Source organism: Schistocerca nitens, chromosome 2 (genome assembly GCF_023898315.1).
Source record: "Schistocerca nitens isolate TAMUIC-IGC-003100 chromosome 2, iqSchNite1.1, whole genome shotgun sequence".
Lineage (NCBI taxonomy): Eukaryota > Metazoa > Arthropoda > Insecta > Orthoptera > Acrididae > Schistocerca > Schistocerca nitens.
The window spans coordinates 70412871-70428657 of NC_064615.1; the positions used below are offsets into that span (position 1 = coordinate 70412871).

Below are 15787 nucleotides of genomic sequence, written 5' to 3' on the forward strand. Positions count from 1 at the left end.
TCAGCCTTATTGCATTCGTTATATTGTTTCACCAGTAATAGTCCGGTTTTTTTCTAGCCACACCTCGTATATGACGGTAGTATCTTTTCCCGAAAGAACACATACCGTGGATGACCATGCAGCTTTGCTAGAAATGAAATGATAATTAAATAGACACCCTAGCTGCAAACAGGCGTTGATATACTTCACTGGGGACATGCTGAAAATGTGTGCCCCGACCGGGACTCGAACCCGGGATCTCCTGCTTACATGGCAGACGCTCTATCCGTCTGAGCCACCGAGGGCACAGAGGATAGTGCGTCTGCAGGGACTTATCCCTTGCACGCTCCCCGTGAGATCCACATTCCCAACATGTCCACACCACTACACTCGTAGTGCGCCTAATAGATGTTTGCCCATGTAAGCAGGAGATCCCGGGTTCGAGTCCCGGTCGGGGCACACATTTTCAGCATGTCCCCAGTGAAGTATATCAACGCCTGTTTGCAGCTAGGGTGTCTATTTAATTATCATTTCATTTCTAGCAAAGCTGCATGGTCATCCACGGTATGTGTTCTTTCGGGAACAGATACTACCGTCATATATAGTTAAAATATGGCTTCCCGGCCATTGACTTTCTTGTGTGAACGCACACGCTATGCCCGAACTCGTACGGGACTTGGTAGAGTAATCTGCCACGAGTAATGAGTATGATGGGCAAACATCTATTAGGCTCAATACGAATGTAGTGGTGTGGACATGTTGGGAATGTGGATCTCACGGGGAGCGTGCAAGGGATAAGTCCCTGCAGACGCGCTATCCTCTGTGCCCTCGGTGGCTCAGATGGATAGAGCGTCTCCCATGTAAGCAGGAGATCCCGGGTTCGAGTCCCGGTCGGGGCACACATTTTCAGCATGTCCCCAGTGAAGTATATGAACGCCTGTTTGCAGATAGGCTATTTAATTATCATTTCTATTCTTGAGTACTGTCCAAGTATTTGGTATTCGCACCACGTTAGATTAAACGAAGACATCGAAGCAGTTCAGAGGAGGGCTGCTACATTTTTAACCAGTAGGTTCGAACAACACGCAAGTGTTGCGGAGATACTTCGGAAACTCAAATGGGAAGCCCTGCAGGGAAGGTGACGCTCTTTCCGAGGAATACTATTCAGAAAATTTAGAGAACCAGGATTTGAATCTGGGTGCAGAATGATTCTACAGCCAACAACATACATTTCGCGTAAGGATCTGGAGAAACTTCGGCTCATATGCAGGCATATAGACAGTCGGTTTCCCCTCGCCCTACCGCAAGTGGGAAGTGGGTCAGAGAAGGAAATGACTAGTAGCGATACAGGGTGTAACCTCCCAACAGATAAATAATATGTATAATAACCTCCCAACCGTAAAAAATATAAGTATGTAATTCACATTCAGCGTAACCTCCCACAGATAAATTCCGTAACCTTGGAACAATAAAATGTGACTAATCTCCTAATAAAAAAAATGTGACTCATAGATAACCTTTCAATAATTGACTGTGAATTTAAACTGGTACATTTTGGACGTCAGCAGTGCTGCGTCATGGCCCTGAAAGATCATACTGAATAAATTGAAAATTGTTACCTCAATGAAGTCGCCGGATAGCGCATATATATCTGCTCTTATAATAAATTTTTCTGGCACAGCCCAGTGCAATGCTGGCCGATAGATTTGTCATGTATAAAAGGAAACAACTGATTTTTCTTTACAATAATCGGGATGACCATGGATTGGAGAAATTAGTAAACTCTTTAAATTGAGATGAATGATTGTCAAAAGTTAATTTTTATAAAAAAGATTATTATTAAGAGATTTTTTTAAACATTTACATGGGACTTGATACAACAATACTACATATGCGCGAGGCCGCTTTTACCTTACATTATATCGCTCAGGCTCCGCCATCGCTCCCCACGACCGGCCCAGCCAACTCCATACACCAGAGTCCTAGCTACTACTACTACTACTGACACACAGTTCCTACTGCTGCCAACACTGCTCTCTGGTCTGAGATTCTCTTATAGCTTACATATCGCAGGCAGCGCGTTAGCATTCCATCGAAATTACATCTGCTCGAGTGCACTAGCAACGAATTCCTTAATCATGGACCTCTTACAAGGGTACCCTCCACCACATGTAAACTCCCCCTCACTTATCAACCTTAATGACAGTGAACAATTAAACCGCGTGTACCTAATGGAAATTTGGGAAAAGCAATCGTCACCGAGGTTAATTTGTCGGTAAAGAGGGAGGAAAGGGTTACATCTAAATGAAAGGAAAAATGCTAATGAAACTGGTGGAAATTAATTTTGAAATAGGGGTAAAGTTAATAAAGAAAGTAAATGTGCGGCCGTTACGTTAACAATCAACTAGCGGTAATTAGATATTTGAGATTTGGGGGAAATTACGGTCGCCAGTCCTAAGGACAATTACTATAGTAACTGAAAAAGAAATATTATTACACATATAATTAGCACTAGAAGCGTGGCAACTGAAGGTTGACAAGTGTAGTGTGAAAACTGAAAGTTTGTCAGAAGTAATAAATTTCGCTACACTTAATTTAGCAAAAGAATTAATAAAACCAGAAAATTGAAAGTTAATTTAGTGACTGAAGTTAATAGTGAGCTTTCTTTCTGAAGCACATCGAAATTCAGTAAAATACGGTTAGTCTTGGACTACCTCAACAATCATTTCAAAAGCTACTTGAATCTACGCAATTTAGAAATAAGAGATTTAACTTTGAACTTGAATTAAACGATTCTGAACAATTACCAATAGTAAAATTTAGTACGTAGCAAGCTGAGCTGCAGTCACAGGTAAGCTAAAATATGGTAACAAAACTAGCACTCTTAATTTGTGCTTGTGTAATCTAAGTATTGTAGCCAGCTATGAATACTTTAACTGAACTTTGAAATTAAAGCAGTGAAATGGAATTATGCTGGCGTTTGAATTTCAACGACACTCGGGTTCATTTCGGAAAAGGAAGGGATCCTGCTTGGTAATGCAATTGGGACAATGAGCAACAAAGGTTCATGCTAAGTAGCTGTAATTTTGTGATGCAACAATTTTAAAAGTTTGGAAAGCTGAGGTCTGCCATACAGTTCTAAAACTTTACGTGCTTCCAGTCTTCCTTGTTGGTTGATTGAAGGTTTGAAGCCGTCGATCGAGGATGTGGCGACAGTCACTCATTGTCGGCCGTCGCTGTTGCAGAAACTGGATGTCGGCACGCCTTCTTCTCGACACGGTCACCAGACGAAACCGGCTCTTGATGTGCGCCAGCTAATGCTTCCCGTCCGCGACACCATGTCAGAAACTATCATCGCAAGTCGAGCGCAATTACATGCTGCCAAACCCCGAAAGGGCGGCAACTCGCGGGAGCTTCACACCACACACCTGCTCCACTCGCTACTCCAGCCAGACCCCCCTATGCTCTGCCCGCGCTCCACGCGGCAGAGTTAACACTACCAAAGATCCTAAACACTTTGGTTCTCCACACGACCTATCGATGTATTCGTTCGATAGCATAGTTTTCCCTAGGCCAGACCCAGCGTATAAATACAAATAATATTCACAAAACAAACCAACATAAATGCATAAATATATACAGGGTGTTTCAAAAATGACCGGTATATTTGAAACGGTAATAAAAACTAAACGAGCAGCGATAGAAATACACCGTTTGTTGCAATATGCTTGGGACAACAGTACATTTTCAGGCGGACAAACTTTCGAAATTACAGTAGTTACAATTTTCAACAACAGATGGCGCTGCAAGTGATGTGAAAGATACAGACGACAACGCAGTCTGTGGGTGCGCCATTCTGTACGTCGCCTTTCTGCTGTAAGCGCGTGCTGTTCACAACGTGCAAGTGTGCTGTGGACAACATGGTTTATTCCTTAGAACAGAGGGTTTTTCTGGTGTTAGAATTCCACCGCCTAGAACACAGTGTTGTTGCAACAAGACAAAGTTTTCAACGGAGGTTTAATGTAACCAAAGGACCGAAAAGCGATACAATAAAGGATCTGTTTGAAAAATTTCAACGGACTGGGAACGTGACGGATGAAAATGCTGGAAAGGTAGGGCGACCGCGTACGGCAACCACAGAGGGCAACGCGCAGCTAGTGCAGCAGGTGATCCAACAGCGGCCTCGGGTTTCCGTTCGCCGTGTTGCAGCTGTGGTCCAAATGACGCCAATGTCCACGTATCGTCTCATGCGCCAGAGTTTACACCTCTATCCATACAAAATTCAAACGCGGCAACCCCTCAGCGCCGCTACCATTGCTGCACGAGAGACATTCGCTAACGATATAGTGCACAGGATTGATGACGGCGATATGCATGTGGGCAGCATTTGGTTTACTGACGACGCTTATTTTTACCTGGACGGCTTCGTCAATAAACAGAACTGGCGCATATGGAGAACCGAAAAGCCCCATGTTGCAGTCCCATCGTCCCTGCATCCTCAAAAAGTACTGGTCTGGGCCGCCATTTCTTCCAAAGGAATCATTGGCCCATTTTCAGATCCGAAACGATTACTGCATCACGCTATCTGGACATTCTTCGTGAATTTGTGGCGGTACAAACTGCCTTAGACGACACTGCGAACACCTCGTGGTTTATGCAAGATGGTGCCCGGCCACATCGCACGGCCGACGTCTTTAATTTCCTGAATGAATATTTCGATGATCGTGTGATTGCTTCGGGCTATCCGAAACATACAGGAGGCGGCGTGGATTGGCCTCCCTATTCGCCAGACATGAACCCCTGTGACTTCTTTCTGTGGGGACACTTGAAAGACCAGGTGTACCGCCAGAATCCAGAAACAATTGAACAGCTGAAGCAGTACATCTCATCTGCATGTGAAGCCATTCCGCCAGACACGTTGTCAAAGGTTTCGGGTAATTTCATTCAGAGACTACGCCATATTATTGCTACGCATGGTGGATATGTGGAAAATATCGTACTATAGAGTTTCCCAGACCGCAGCGTCATCTGTTGTTGACAATTGTAACTACTGTAATTTCGAAAGTTTGTCTGCCTGAAAATGTACTGTTGTCCCAAGCATATTGCAACAAACGGTGTATTTCTATCGCTGCTCGTTTGGTTTGTATTGCCGTTTCAAATATACCGGTCATTTTTGAAACACCCTGTATATACAAACAGTAAAACAATTACGATATATAAAGAGACAGTAACGTCATATCTTGAGGTAACAAACCAAGGAAAAAAAATTATAGTACAATAGATGGAAATACGAGGATATGCATTTCCGGCGTTACACACGCACCCTCCGGTGGCTTCCGGAGTATGTATGAGGATGTTAATGTAGAAATTAAATCTGCACGTGGTAGTGCTACAACGACGTACCCAGCTCCACTGGCGAAACCAAACTTCTACCTGTTTATAAGCACACAGCTAGCACGAAAACTCAGATTAAACTTTTGCTAACAGTTCACGGCTTTTTTTCGTAGAGACATTTGTTTCATAAAGTTTTCAGTTGCCATGAGAAGTGCACAAAAAGATAGAAAGGGAAGATGGGGAATGGAAGAAGAACGCGTGTTTTTTGCTTCTACTTTGATTTGATTTAAGGTGGTCGTCGAAGTAATTGTATTATTACATCATTTGTGACTGATAATTGTGAATTAAACATGCCGTGGCGGAGAAGATGAGAGCTAGAGAGGGAAACCAAAAGATTGGCTCTGTCTGTCGCAATTTCTTCTCATCAGCTAAGTCACAGCTCTGAAGTAATTTGCCGTACTTTTACGTGTTCAAAGTAGCATTCTCCACTTTCGCTGTATTATATCAGTCCCAGGGCATATGAAACAGAAGTATGGACTTGAGGTGTGAATCACTGTTACTCAAACATCTAAGGAACCGTAACAACTATGTATAATAATTAGGCGGTACCGAAAAAAGAAGAGGAATGGAAAGTTTTCTTATAAACATACATATTGGTGCGTATTATAGGTGACTGTACCATAATATACGAGTACAAATCTATAATAGTTGACTTTTTAACTTTACTATAATGACGAATACCTGAATCAGTTTCGCAGCACTAGTCTCAAATCTGCACACACACTCATACAAATCCACAAATCCCTAAACACTTACAATTTAATACTAATAACTCGAAACTTGAAACACAAAAAGGTACTGCGCAAAGGTGAATATCCTGTAGCGGTATCACGCAGTCGCATTTCCGAGTGGATGCACTCAAGCTTTAAAAGAGAGCTCCGAATACTTTTGTACGAAATTTTCCCTTCTAACAGACGTCTCATACTCTAAATGGAAGAGATTAAAATCATAACCGGTTGAAAATGGAGATAATTGGGAAATAGTCACTGTTATGTTGTATTAGTCACTTTGTGGCATTGTGTCATAAAAATGATGAAATTCCTATTCTTAAATTACTCCACCACAAGCAGTTACTGTTACACTCTTTACAGAACTAAGCCAGTGAACTGGCAACCGAAATGAAAAGTTTTATTATCTTCCGCATTACACCCTAAGGAATAATTCGTTAATGTTGAAACAATTTCTAAACCTAATTGAATATAATTAATCACGTTCCATGGGACCATGCACGTCACCTCTATTCGGTTATGAAACGAGTCGAAAGTTGCTAAGAAAATGTAAATATCCAAAAAGAATACTATAAACAGAAAAAGATTTGCAATGCTAAATACAAAAAACCACTGCGAGAAAATCATGGACGCAATACAAGGACTGTGCCACAAGGAAGTCTTTCAACTTTGGTTAGAAAATCTGTGGTCTGTCACTTTATTTTTTTTTTAGTATAACTAGAATCTTATTAAAAACTAAACCTGCGGAGTAATGCACACCTCTCTATAGAATTTAGTTTACTCTTTTTGAGCCACAGTGGGTGATCTGTGATAATGCATTAGATAGGATAAACTTCTTTGCCAAGATCACTAATAATAACCTTTATTCTAGATAATCGTTTTCGGTAATCAATGCAACCATCTTCATATATCGACGGACAGAGTATTGCATATATGTTAACATAGCAGCAAAAGCGTTCTTTTCTCGTGAATTAGCAGGCACGTAACAGACTACAAAACTGATGCATCGGCATGTCAAAATTAAAACAACTGTATGCAAGTTTTTTTTTTTTACCACATATTTTCGTCTTATGCCACAACAGACTTTAGCGGTGATCTGGCTGTAATAATGCGGTTTGTTGTGAGTGACACAAAGACAGATGTATGTGGTGAAAAACATGTATATAGTTTCACAAGCTGCGACATGGTCGCGAAAAAACAGCGACCCGTAATGTAATAAGTTTCCTTTAATTTACGTCTATGGTCACAAACTTTTTGTTAACAGATTACCGGTTTCGGTCTTTAATGACCATCATCAGATCTGCAGCAAAACTGGGAAAAACATAAATATACTCGCAAACCGTATACCACTTAAGAAAAATACATAGACCATAATGAAAAGTAGTGCTGACAAATAGTATATAGTTGGTTTAAGTTTGACATGCCGATACACCAATCTTCTAGTCTGTTACGTGCCGGCCAATTCACGAGAAAGAACACTTTTACTGCTATTTTAACAAATATGCAATAACCTGTTCGTCGAAATATGAAGATGGTATCATTGAATACCGAAAACAGTTATCGAGAATTTATTATTAACGATCTTGGCAAAGAGTTTATCTTAGCTAATCTCTCTGTATAATGGTTAAAAAGCGTAATTGAAGTGCAAATCGTTTAGTTTAGTGTTCGGCATGTGAATGTGGTTGTGCCTTTTGAATGAACCCTTATTGTTAACCACAAATTCCGTGAGGAATATATCAACAGGGATGCCAGAGTTAGAATTGCAAGGCTATTGAACAACGACATATCTACATCTACATCTACATCCATACTCCGCAAGCCACCTGACGGTGTGTGACGGAGGGTACCTTGAGTACCTCTATCGGTTCTCCCTTCTATTCCAGTCTCGTATTGTTCGTGGAAAGGATTGTCGGTATGCCTCTGTGTGGGCTCCAATCTCTCTGATTTTATCCTCATGGTCTCTTCGCGAAATATACGTAGGAGGGAGCAATATACTGCTTGACTCCTCGGTGAATGTATGTTTTCGAAACTTCAACAAAAGCCCGTACCGAGCTACTGAGCGTCTCTCCTGCAGAGTCTTCCACTGCAGTTTATCTATCATCTCCGTAACGCTTTCGCGATTACTAAATGATCCTGTAACGAAGTGCGCTGCTCTCCGTTGGATCTGCTCTATCTCTTCTATCAACCCTATCTGGTACGGATCCCATACTGCTGAGCAGTATTCATGCAGTGGGCGAACAAGCGTACTGTAACCTACTTCCTTTGTTTTCGGATTGCATTTCCTTAGCATTCTTCCAATGAATCTCAGTCTAGCATCTGCTTTATCGACGATCAACTTTATATGATCATTCCATTTTAAATCACTCCTAATGCGTACCCCCATATAATTTATGGAATTAACTGCTTCGAGTTGCTGACCTGCTATATTGTAGCTAAATGATAAGGGATCTTTCTTTCTATGTATTCGCAGCACATTACACTTGTCTACATTGAGATTCAATTGCCATTCCCTGCACCATGCGTCAATTCGCTGCAGATCCTCCTGCATTTCAGTACAATTTTCCATTGTTACAACCTCTCGATATACCACAGCATCATCCGCAAAAAGCCTCAGTGAACTTCCGATGTCATCCACAAGGTCATTTATGTATATTGTGAATAGCAACGGTCCTACGACACTCCCCTGCGGCACACCTTAAATCACTCTTACTTCGGAAAACTTCTCTTCATTCAGAATGACATGCTGCGTTCTGTTATCTAGGAACTCTTCAATGCAATCACACAATTGGTCTGATAGTCCATATGCTCTTACTTTGTTCATTAAACTACTGTGGGGAACTGTATCGAACGCCTTGCTTAAGTCAAGAAACACGGCATCTACCTGGGAACCCGTGTCTATTGCCCTCTGAGTCTCGTGGACGAATAGCGCGAGCTGGGTTTCACACGATCGTCTTTTTCGAAACCCATGCTGATTCCTACAGAGCAGATTTCTAGTCTCCAGAAAAGTCATTATAGTCGAACATAATACGTGTTCCAAAATTCTACAACTGATAGACGTTAGAGATATAGGTATATAGTTCTGCATATCTGTTCGACGTCCCTTCTTGAAGACGGGGATGACCTGTGCCCTTTTCCAATCCTTTGGAACGCTACGCTCTTCTAGAGACCTACGGTACACCGCTGCAAGAAGGGGGCCAAGTTCCTTCGCGTACTCTGTGCATGCGAAGAACAACAACCGTTCAGACACCACAAAATTTTGGAAAAAAGTTTAAAGTTCAGGTTGAAGGCAGTGGTCCTTAAATAGTAAGCAAGAGCTGTGCAAAATTGAAAGGAGAAGGAAATTATGGATCTGCAAAAGTGAAATGAACACGTTTCGGAAAAAAAACAGTTGCAGTCTGCATATCGTGTTCGTAAACGAGGTTAAGAACAAAAAAAACAATGGGAAAAATAAAATTAGAAGGACAGGCCGGCGTACGTAGGCGGGAAACGAGTCATATTCGTGAGAGTGCAAGGCCCTCGACAGGGGTGTGGCACCCCTGGTTGTGACGTCAGAGCGGCGGTCAATATAAGGGCCGGCGGAAGCGGCGCGGCGCCCACAGTGAGTGCCCGCCGCCAGTGGAGACCGCCAGCCGACAGACCGCGCCAGCAGCCGGAGCACGCCGCTCCCCCCAGACGCCAGACGCCAGCGCCGGTGAAAGTGAAGCGGTCCAGTGCGCATGCGCGCCGCCGCCACCGCTATATAAAATAAAAAGGGACGCCCGCAAGCTCCTTCGCGCAGAGAGTCCGTCTCAGTGCGACCGAGGATGGCCAGGACTACGACTTCGTGGCTGGCTCTGCTGCTCCTCGTCGGCGCAGGTGAGTTGGCTTGCGCAGGGCGCCAGCGCTGCCGCTCTAGCTTAACAACACAGGCGTTCCCAAATACGTCGCGAAACAATATCCAAGATGGTGCGAAAATTATTAACTAGCGGTTTCTTAAAATTTAAATGAAGTTCTTTTTTTTTTTTAAAAAAAAAAAAAGATAGTAATTCATAGGCAGTTACAAGCACAGGACTAATGTGTTACAGTGAAAACGTCATCATCATTATTTGTCTAAATACTAACGCTTGTACCATCTTACTGTTGTTTCATTTCCTTTTGCACACTACTACAATTTCAGCTCTGAAACCAATTTCAAGTGATCCATTATTATCCTTTCGAGATTGCGGTTCTGGTTCCGACTCCACTGGATAAAATTAACATATGCAAACTTCCAAAGGATAATAATAAACCACTTGAAAACGAACGGTTACAGAGCCAAAATGGCAGCAGCGGCCAGAAGGAAATAAAGCAACACTTGCTGGTTTTATCATTTAGACAACTCTACGTAGCTCTGACTCCTAATAATAGAAAAACGATTAATCATCATTATTTATTTCCGTAAAAATGCTACGAAGACTGATCAGGATGCAATGATTTTTGTTTATGGATGTGAATAGACCTGTCGTGATGTTGACAACGAAATACCAGCTCGTATAAACGTTCGTAAATATGTGAACCACCTGAAGATGAACTCCCTCGATTCAGGCTGCACCGTGCACCTTCAGTAAATTCACGAGATGTGAGTGAAAGCGGACTTTTCATTAGTACTACACGCAAGTAACACACTTGTGGCTCTGCTACCAACTTCATTGGATAAAATTAAATCATGTAAACGCATGTGCACCATATTTCAAAAGCCATTTTCGCAGCTACGAATCCGCAACAAGTCTACTTTAAAGGGAACACACACCGCTGGACCTTGTTCTAGCTGCGGCAAGTGCCAGACGAGAAACGTTAAGTTTCCTTCCTGGCGGAGCACAGATTTCTCTGGAGAGAAACGACTGCCTGCGTATCCCTGCTGGCGTCATTTGCCACGTTGCACAGCTGCAGCGCTGCTTAACAACTGCACCCAGCGTTCTAAACTAGGAAAAAAGCTCGAGCAAAGATCCACAATAAAAACATAAAGGTTCTCGTCTCCTTGACTGGTTGCGGTAAAGTTTGGTATTTTAACTTCCCGTCTTGCACATCCCACTTATCTACAGTTTAGCTTCTGATTTCGAAATAACAATTGACAGACGTTTTCAGTGGGTAAAATTTATCTTTTGTAGTTATCTTCTAAAATTCTGTTCGTGTTCACAACAACAGTGAAGAATGTCAAGTTTGAGAAGTTCTCTATAAGTAATGTGAGAGTGGGAGAACAAGCAAAATGGGTGCATATGACCAAAAGAGAACCCACTCACAGTCTAATGTAGCTAGCAGCACTAGCTAGGCTAATAAAAAGGCGACAGAAGCCTCACGGATTCGAATCAAGGACGTGTATGTGATTTCCGTTTGCTGTTGACGTCTTTGGATGTTTTCCAACGACTGCTATGCAGGACCATCGTTAAGTGACTACGAAGTGAAGCCTTCGAGACATTTTCATGAGTTGCTGCAAGGGATGCACTTAGAGGTACTCGATGTTTGGAATGCAAACAGACAAACGATATATATTTGGCATACTCTTTCAGAACATGCATAGTACTAAGACTTCTGTTTCCTTTGCGGCAAACGAGAACTACCACTGCAAATACTGGAATTCATTCTTTTCTAGAGCTGCCATTTTCCGAACACATAAGGAATAAATTTTGACCATAGATCACAATTATTAGCAAGGGATGAAAAGTTGCGACATTCTACCAGTTTTGAGTAAGAACTGTTATCTGTTTAAACACGTCGATTAGTTATTGAGTAAACACGGAAGAAAGAGCCTCAGAGAAGTTATAAGCATAACATCTGATCCAAATCAAAGTCGTTATAGGCGGTGTATTAACGTAGTTGTTGAGGGTTTGGGAGCAAATCGACCGTTGTCCTGAAGATAACATTCACCTGACGTGATTTAGAGAAGCAACATGAGAATTAAGCTCGGAACAGCTGTGTTTTGTGTAGGGTCCCCCCTGACCGTGACAACCACTTTCTCGGCAGTTGCGGATGGGAAGCAAAACCTAAAGACAACCGTCAATTTAGGCTACACCACAAGGAGCATCCATCCGTAGCGCAACTAGAAAGGCGCGAGAGGAGAAGTGCGAGATGGTGGCAGGGGTGATCCCGCAGCGAAATGTTGCGACAGGAGGCGAGACTGCTGCAGAGTATTCCGTTAGTCGTCCTTCTTGACCGACGCAAGGCTCCACCGGCGGTTCCGTTCTCTCATTCCTTTTTACACATCTCTTCCAGCGGTTTACCTTGAGCAGACTCCATTCCTCCCGTGTACCTCCGTTTGACTCAGTGTGTGTGTGTGTGTGTGTGTGTGTGCAGGAAAGGAAACTCAAAGGAGGAGAAAAACAACAGCAGAGAAATTTGGCTGCTAGCTCCGCTATCGAGGTCACCCCCACCAAGAGCGTATGCGCCCCCCCTCCCCCTATCCCCCTTCTTCCAGCTGGTAGGCGTTTCCATTATGCAGTCAGCACGATTTCTAAGATGAAAGAGAAAGGGGTGCCGGGCAGTTAAAGCGTGGAAGCCTCGTGAGGTACTAGCGAAAGTGACGGCGCATGCGGTACACCAGTTGTTTGTTCCCATTTAAACAGGTCGAGTGTGCCTTTTGGAAACGGCACAGTTCTTGACAATGAAAAAGGAAGGAAGATTAAAGTTTAATGTCTCGTCGATGATGAGAGACCAAGTTCACGGCTCCGCTGACACCTTCCTCACAAAGCGGCACACTAATAGTTCGCATTCTGGAATACCCGTTTGTTAAACATGAACAAACTGCGAACGATCAGCCAAAGTTGGACAGGACTACAGACAGCGGAAATAAAATTTCGGTAGCATAAATAGTTCGAGGTCTTCCAAAATTCTAACTTCCATATTCCATCTGTCTTGCATCCCTGTAATCCAGTCATTCTCTTAATACAAGAAGGGTGCGTCAATGTATAGCATTTAGTGCATCCCAGCCGAATGAATCCGACGCCTTGTCCATATTTTATTTAGTAGTATGTTCCGTTCACGGCCAGACAGTTGCTTGGAGCGGGGATGAAGACATTAGACTCTAGCTTCAAATTCCCATCAGGAAAAACTCAATAATTTCCTATTGATTCGGTAAACGACTTATAGCGAATGCTGGTATGTTCCCTGTAGAAGAACGAAACTGTTTCCTTCTATCCGTTCTTCTCTGACCAACTTCTCGGTCCACCTTTTATAACTTCGACGAGACGTTAAAGCACTCGTTTTCTTCTGTCCACAACTAAGTAGCGCTTGGTCGGATTTGACAAAGAAGCACGAAAGAATCATTCCTAACATTATTCAAAACACCTTCTCCGGATGAAATTACGTAAACCAGAACGAATTTCAATTCAACTGGCCAGTTCTGATTTTTAGTGTATATTCAAATCACAATTTCCAGGAGGAAACTGCAGTTCATCAGTAAATAAAAGGCATCTTTTCCTCTAGGCATAAAGTTTCTTTCATTGTTTAATGTGTTTTCAAGTCGAACTCTACACCAGTATTCTCACTTCAGAATTTCTTTATCAATTATCTACATAATACTAACGCCAAATTTGCCCCATCTCTTACGTTATCAGTTCATAGAGAGTTTTTTTGGTGCCGCCGCTAACGGCTTTAACCAGTAGACGAGCTTCCGGTCTTTCGAGGACAGGCTACATTTACAAGGTCTCGTTTCTGGCTTTCTAGTCCTCTTGTCCTCGATTTCTGTGCCGGCAGTCACATGGCGGACATCACTTTAGTCGTTTTTTTTTGCTGCCGAACAGGCTTCTGCGTAGCGGGCACCACTTAATGGACTAGGACTCTAAAAGAGCTACTGCCCGACATATGGAAAAGGAGCTAACATCAAATCATCGTAATATTTACTAGCAGCAATCATAAAATTATCAATCCTGATGAATCGAATTGGAACTACATGTTCCCAGCCCTCTAAATAAAAGTTCGTCTTCTGTTCCTGCGTTAAAGTCTCCACGGGCTCAGTCACCTTACGCTCAAGAAATTTTTGTCCGAGGCAGTAGCTCAGTCTTCTCGCTGTCATAAAAAGAACTCATTGATACCGAGCGAGGTAGCGCAGTGGTTAGCATGCTGGACTCGTATTCGGGAGGACGATGGTTTAAACCCGCGTCCAGCTGGCCTGATTACGTTTCCCGTGATTTCCCTAAATCGCTTCAGGCAAATGCCGGGATGGTTCCTTTGAAAGGGCACGACCGACTTCCTTACCCATCCTTCCCTTATCCGATGGGCACGATGACCTTCCTGTTCGGTCTCCCCCACCCCCTAACCAACCAACCAACCAACCTACCAACCAACCAACTGACTGATAAATATTTAAAGTATATTATTTGTGTCACATGTTTACACTTACGTGCAACAGCTCGTGAAATCATGTGAAATGGCTTCACATCTTTGCAGGACTTTTACTCCCTACTGAAGTAAATTCACTTGAGAGAGTATTATTATTTCGCGACTTGTCACTCATCTTAAACATCGTGAGACATACACGTCCTTAACATGTTGTTTCCCGAAAGATAAGAATGGGAAACAAGAGTGTGACGTCCCGTAACATCATAGGAGATCAGAGACAGAGGACTAGCTCAATTGATTACAATGTGGAAAGGGACTGGCTGAGTTTTACTGTAGTAAGTGTTTTGGTTGGCAGGAGAGCCAACACGGTGTTACTAGAGGAGACCGAAAGGCACGCGTTTTAGCTCACGCAGGCTGGCGTGAGGTCTGAAACAGGACCAGGAAATTAGAATTTAGAAAAACGGACGTAGCTGGTGGAATACTTAACTTTAATCCGTTAATGGTGAACGTCGGTCTGGACGGTACATTATTCACAATATCAATAGTAACTGATAATGGCGCCTTGCTAGGTCGTAGCAAATGACGTAGCTGAACGCTATGTTAAACTATCGTCTCGGCAAATGAGAGCGTATTTTGTCAGTGAACCATCGCTAGCAAAGTCGGTTGTACAACTGGGGCGAGTGCTAGGAAGTCTCTCTAGACCTGCCGTGTGGCGGCGCTCGGTCTGCAATCACTGATAGTAGCGACACGCGGGTCCGACGTATACTTAACGGACCGCGGCCGTTTTAAAGGCTACCACCTAGCAAGTGTGGTGTCTGGCGGTGACAACACAGTAAGCATCCAGCACCTGCCTGAAATAACTTATGTAAACACGCAGGGAGACGAGTTGGTGAACCTCTTCCGTTTCGAATATGAGTCCAGTGTCTTAAAAGCAATGTCTTACTTCGCTTCAGTATGCTAACTCAAGGCATAGTCTCTGCCATTTCCGAGGGTCGGAAAATATGAGTGGCTGGTACTGGTTGTAAATCCAAACTTATAACCAGTGATTACTATCCTGTCTAAAACATAGACCACATATTCTTCATTACGAGGAGGAACTCAACTAATCATTACACGTAGGCTATTTGTTTCGTTCACTGCAGACTGTTTCGGCACCGATGCCTTTGATTCGCAATTATCGCGCCAAAGGTAGCCAACTGAACACATAAAAAGAATACAGCATCGGAATTGAATTGGAAATGGGAAGAAACAAGGCGATGTGTAGCTCCTGGTTATTGGGCTGTGGGATAATGAAGTGAGAGGAATCCAGACCCCGCCACATTGTCCTAAATGTAAGTTGTATTGATGACCTTTGACACTGCTGATGGCGACTGTTCGTCAGATGGGGACGCCGG

The 15787-nt window shown here is 43.0% G+C and overlaps 1 protein-coding gene and 1 non-coding gene across 3 annotated transcripts in view; one reads left to right on the forward strand and one right to left on the reverse strand.

Moving 5' to 3' along the window:
* Window positions 1-210: 210 nt before the first annotated feature.
* Trnat-ugu (transfer RNA threonine (anticodon UGU)) lies at window positions 211-285 on the reverse strand. The gene has a single exon. It is a non-coding gene; the product is annotated as a tRNA-Thr (tRNA).
* A 9451-nt stretch (window positions 286-9736) lies between these two features.
* The window catches only part of LOC126235722 (chitin deacetylase 1), a 44606-nt gene continuing 38555 nt past the window's right edge, over window positions 9737-15787 (forward strand). The window contains exon 1 of one of the 2 annotated variants that reach the window (XM_049944493.1): window positions 9737-9956. In XM_049944493.1, the coding sequence (XP_049800450.1) occupies window positions 9905-9956 (52 nt within the window). In that variant the 5' untranslated portion in view covers window positions 9737-9904. The remainder of the gene's footprint in view (window positions 9957-15787) is intronic. The other variant, XM_049944492.1, reaches the window with a different exon arrangement.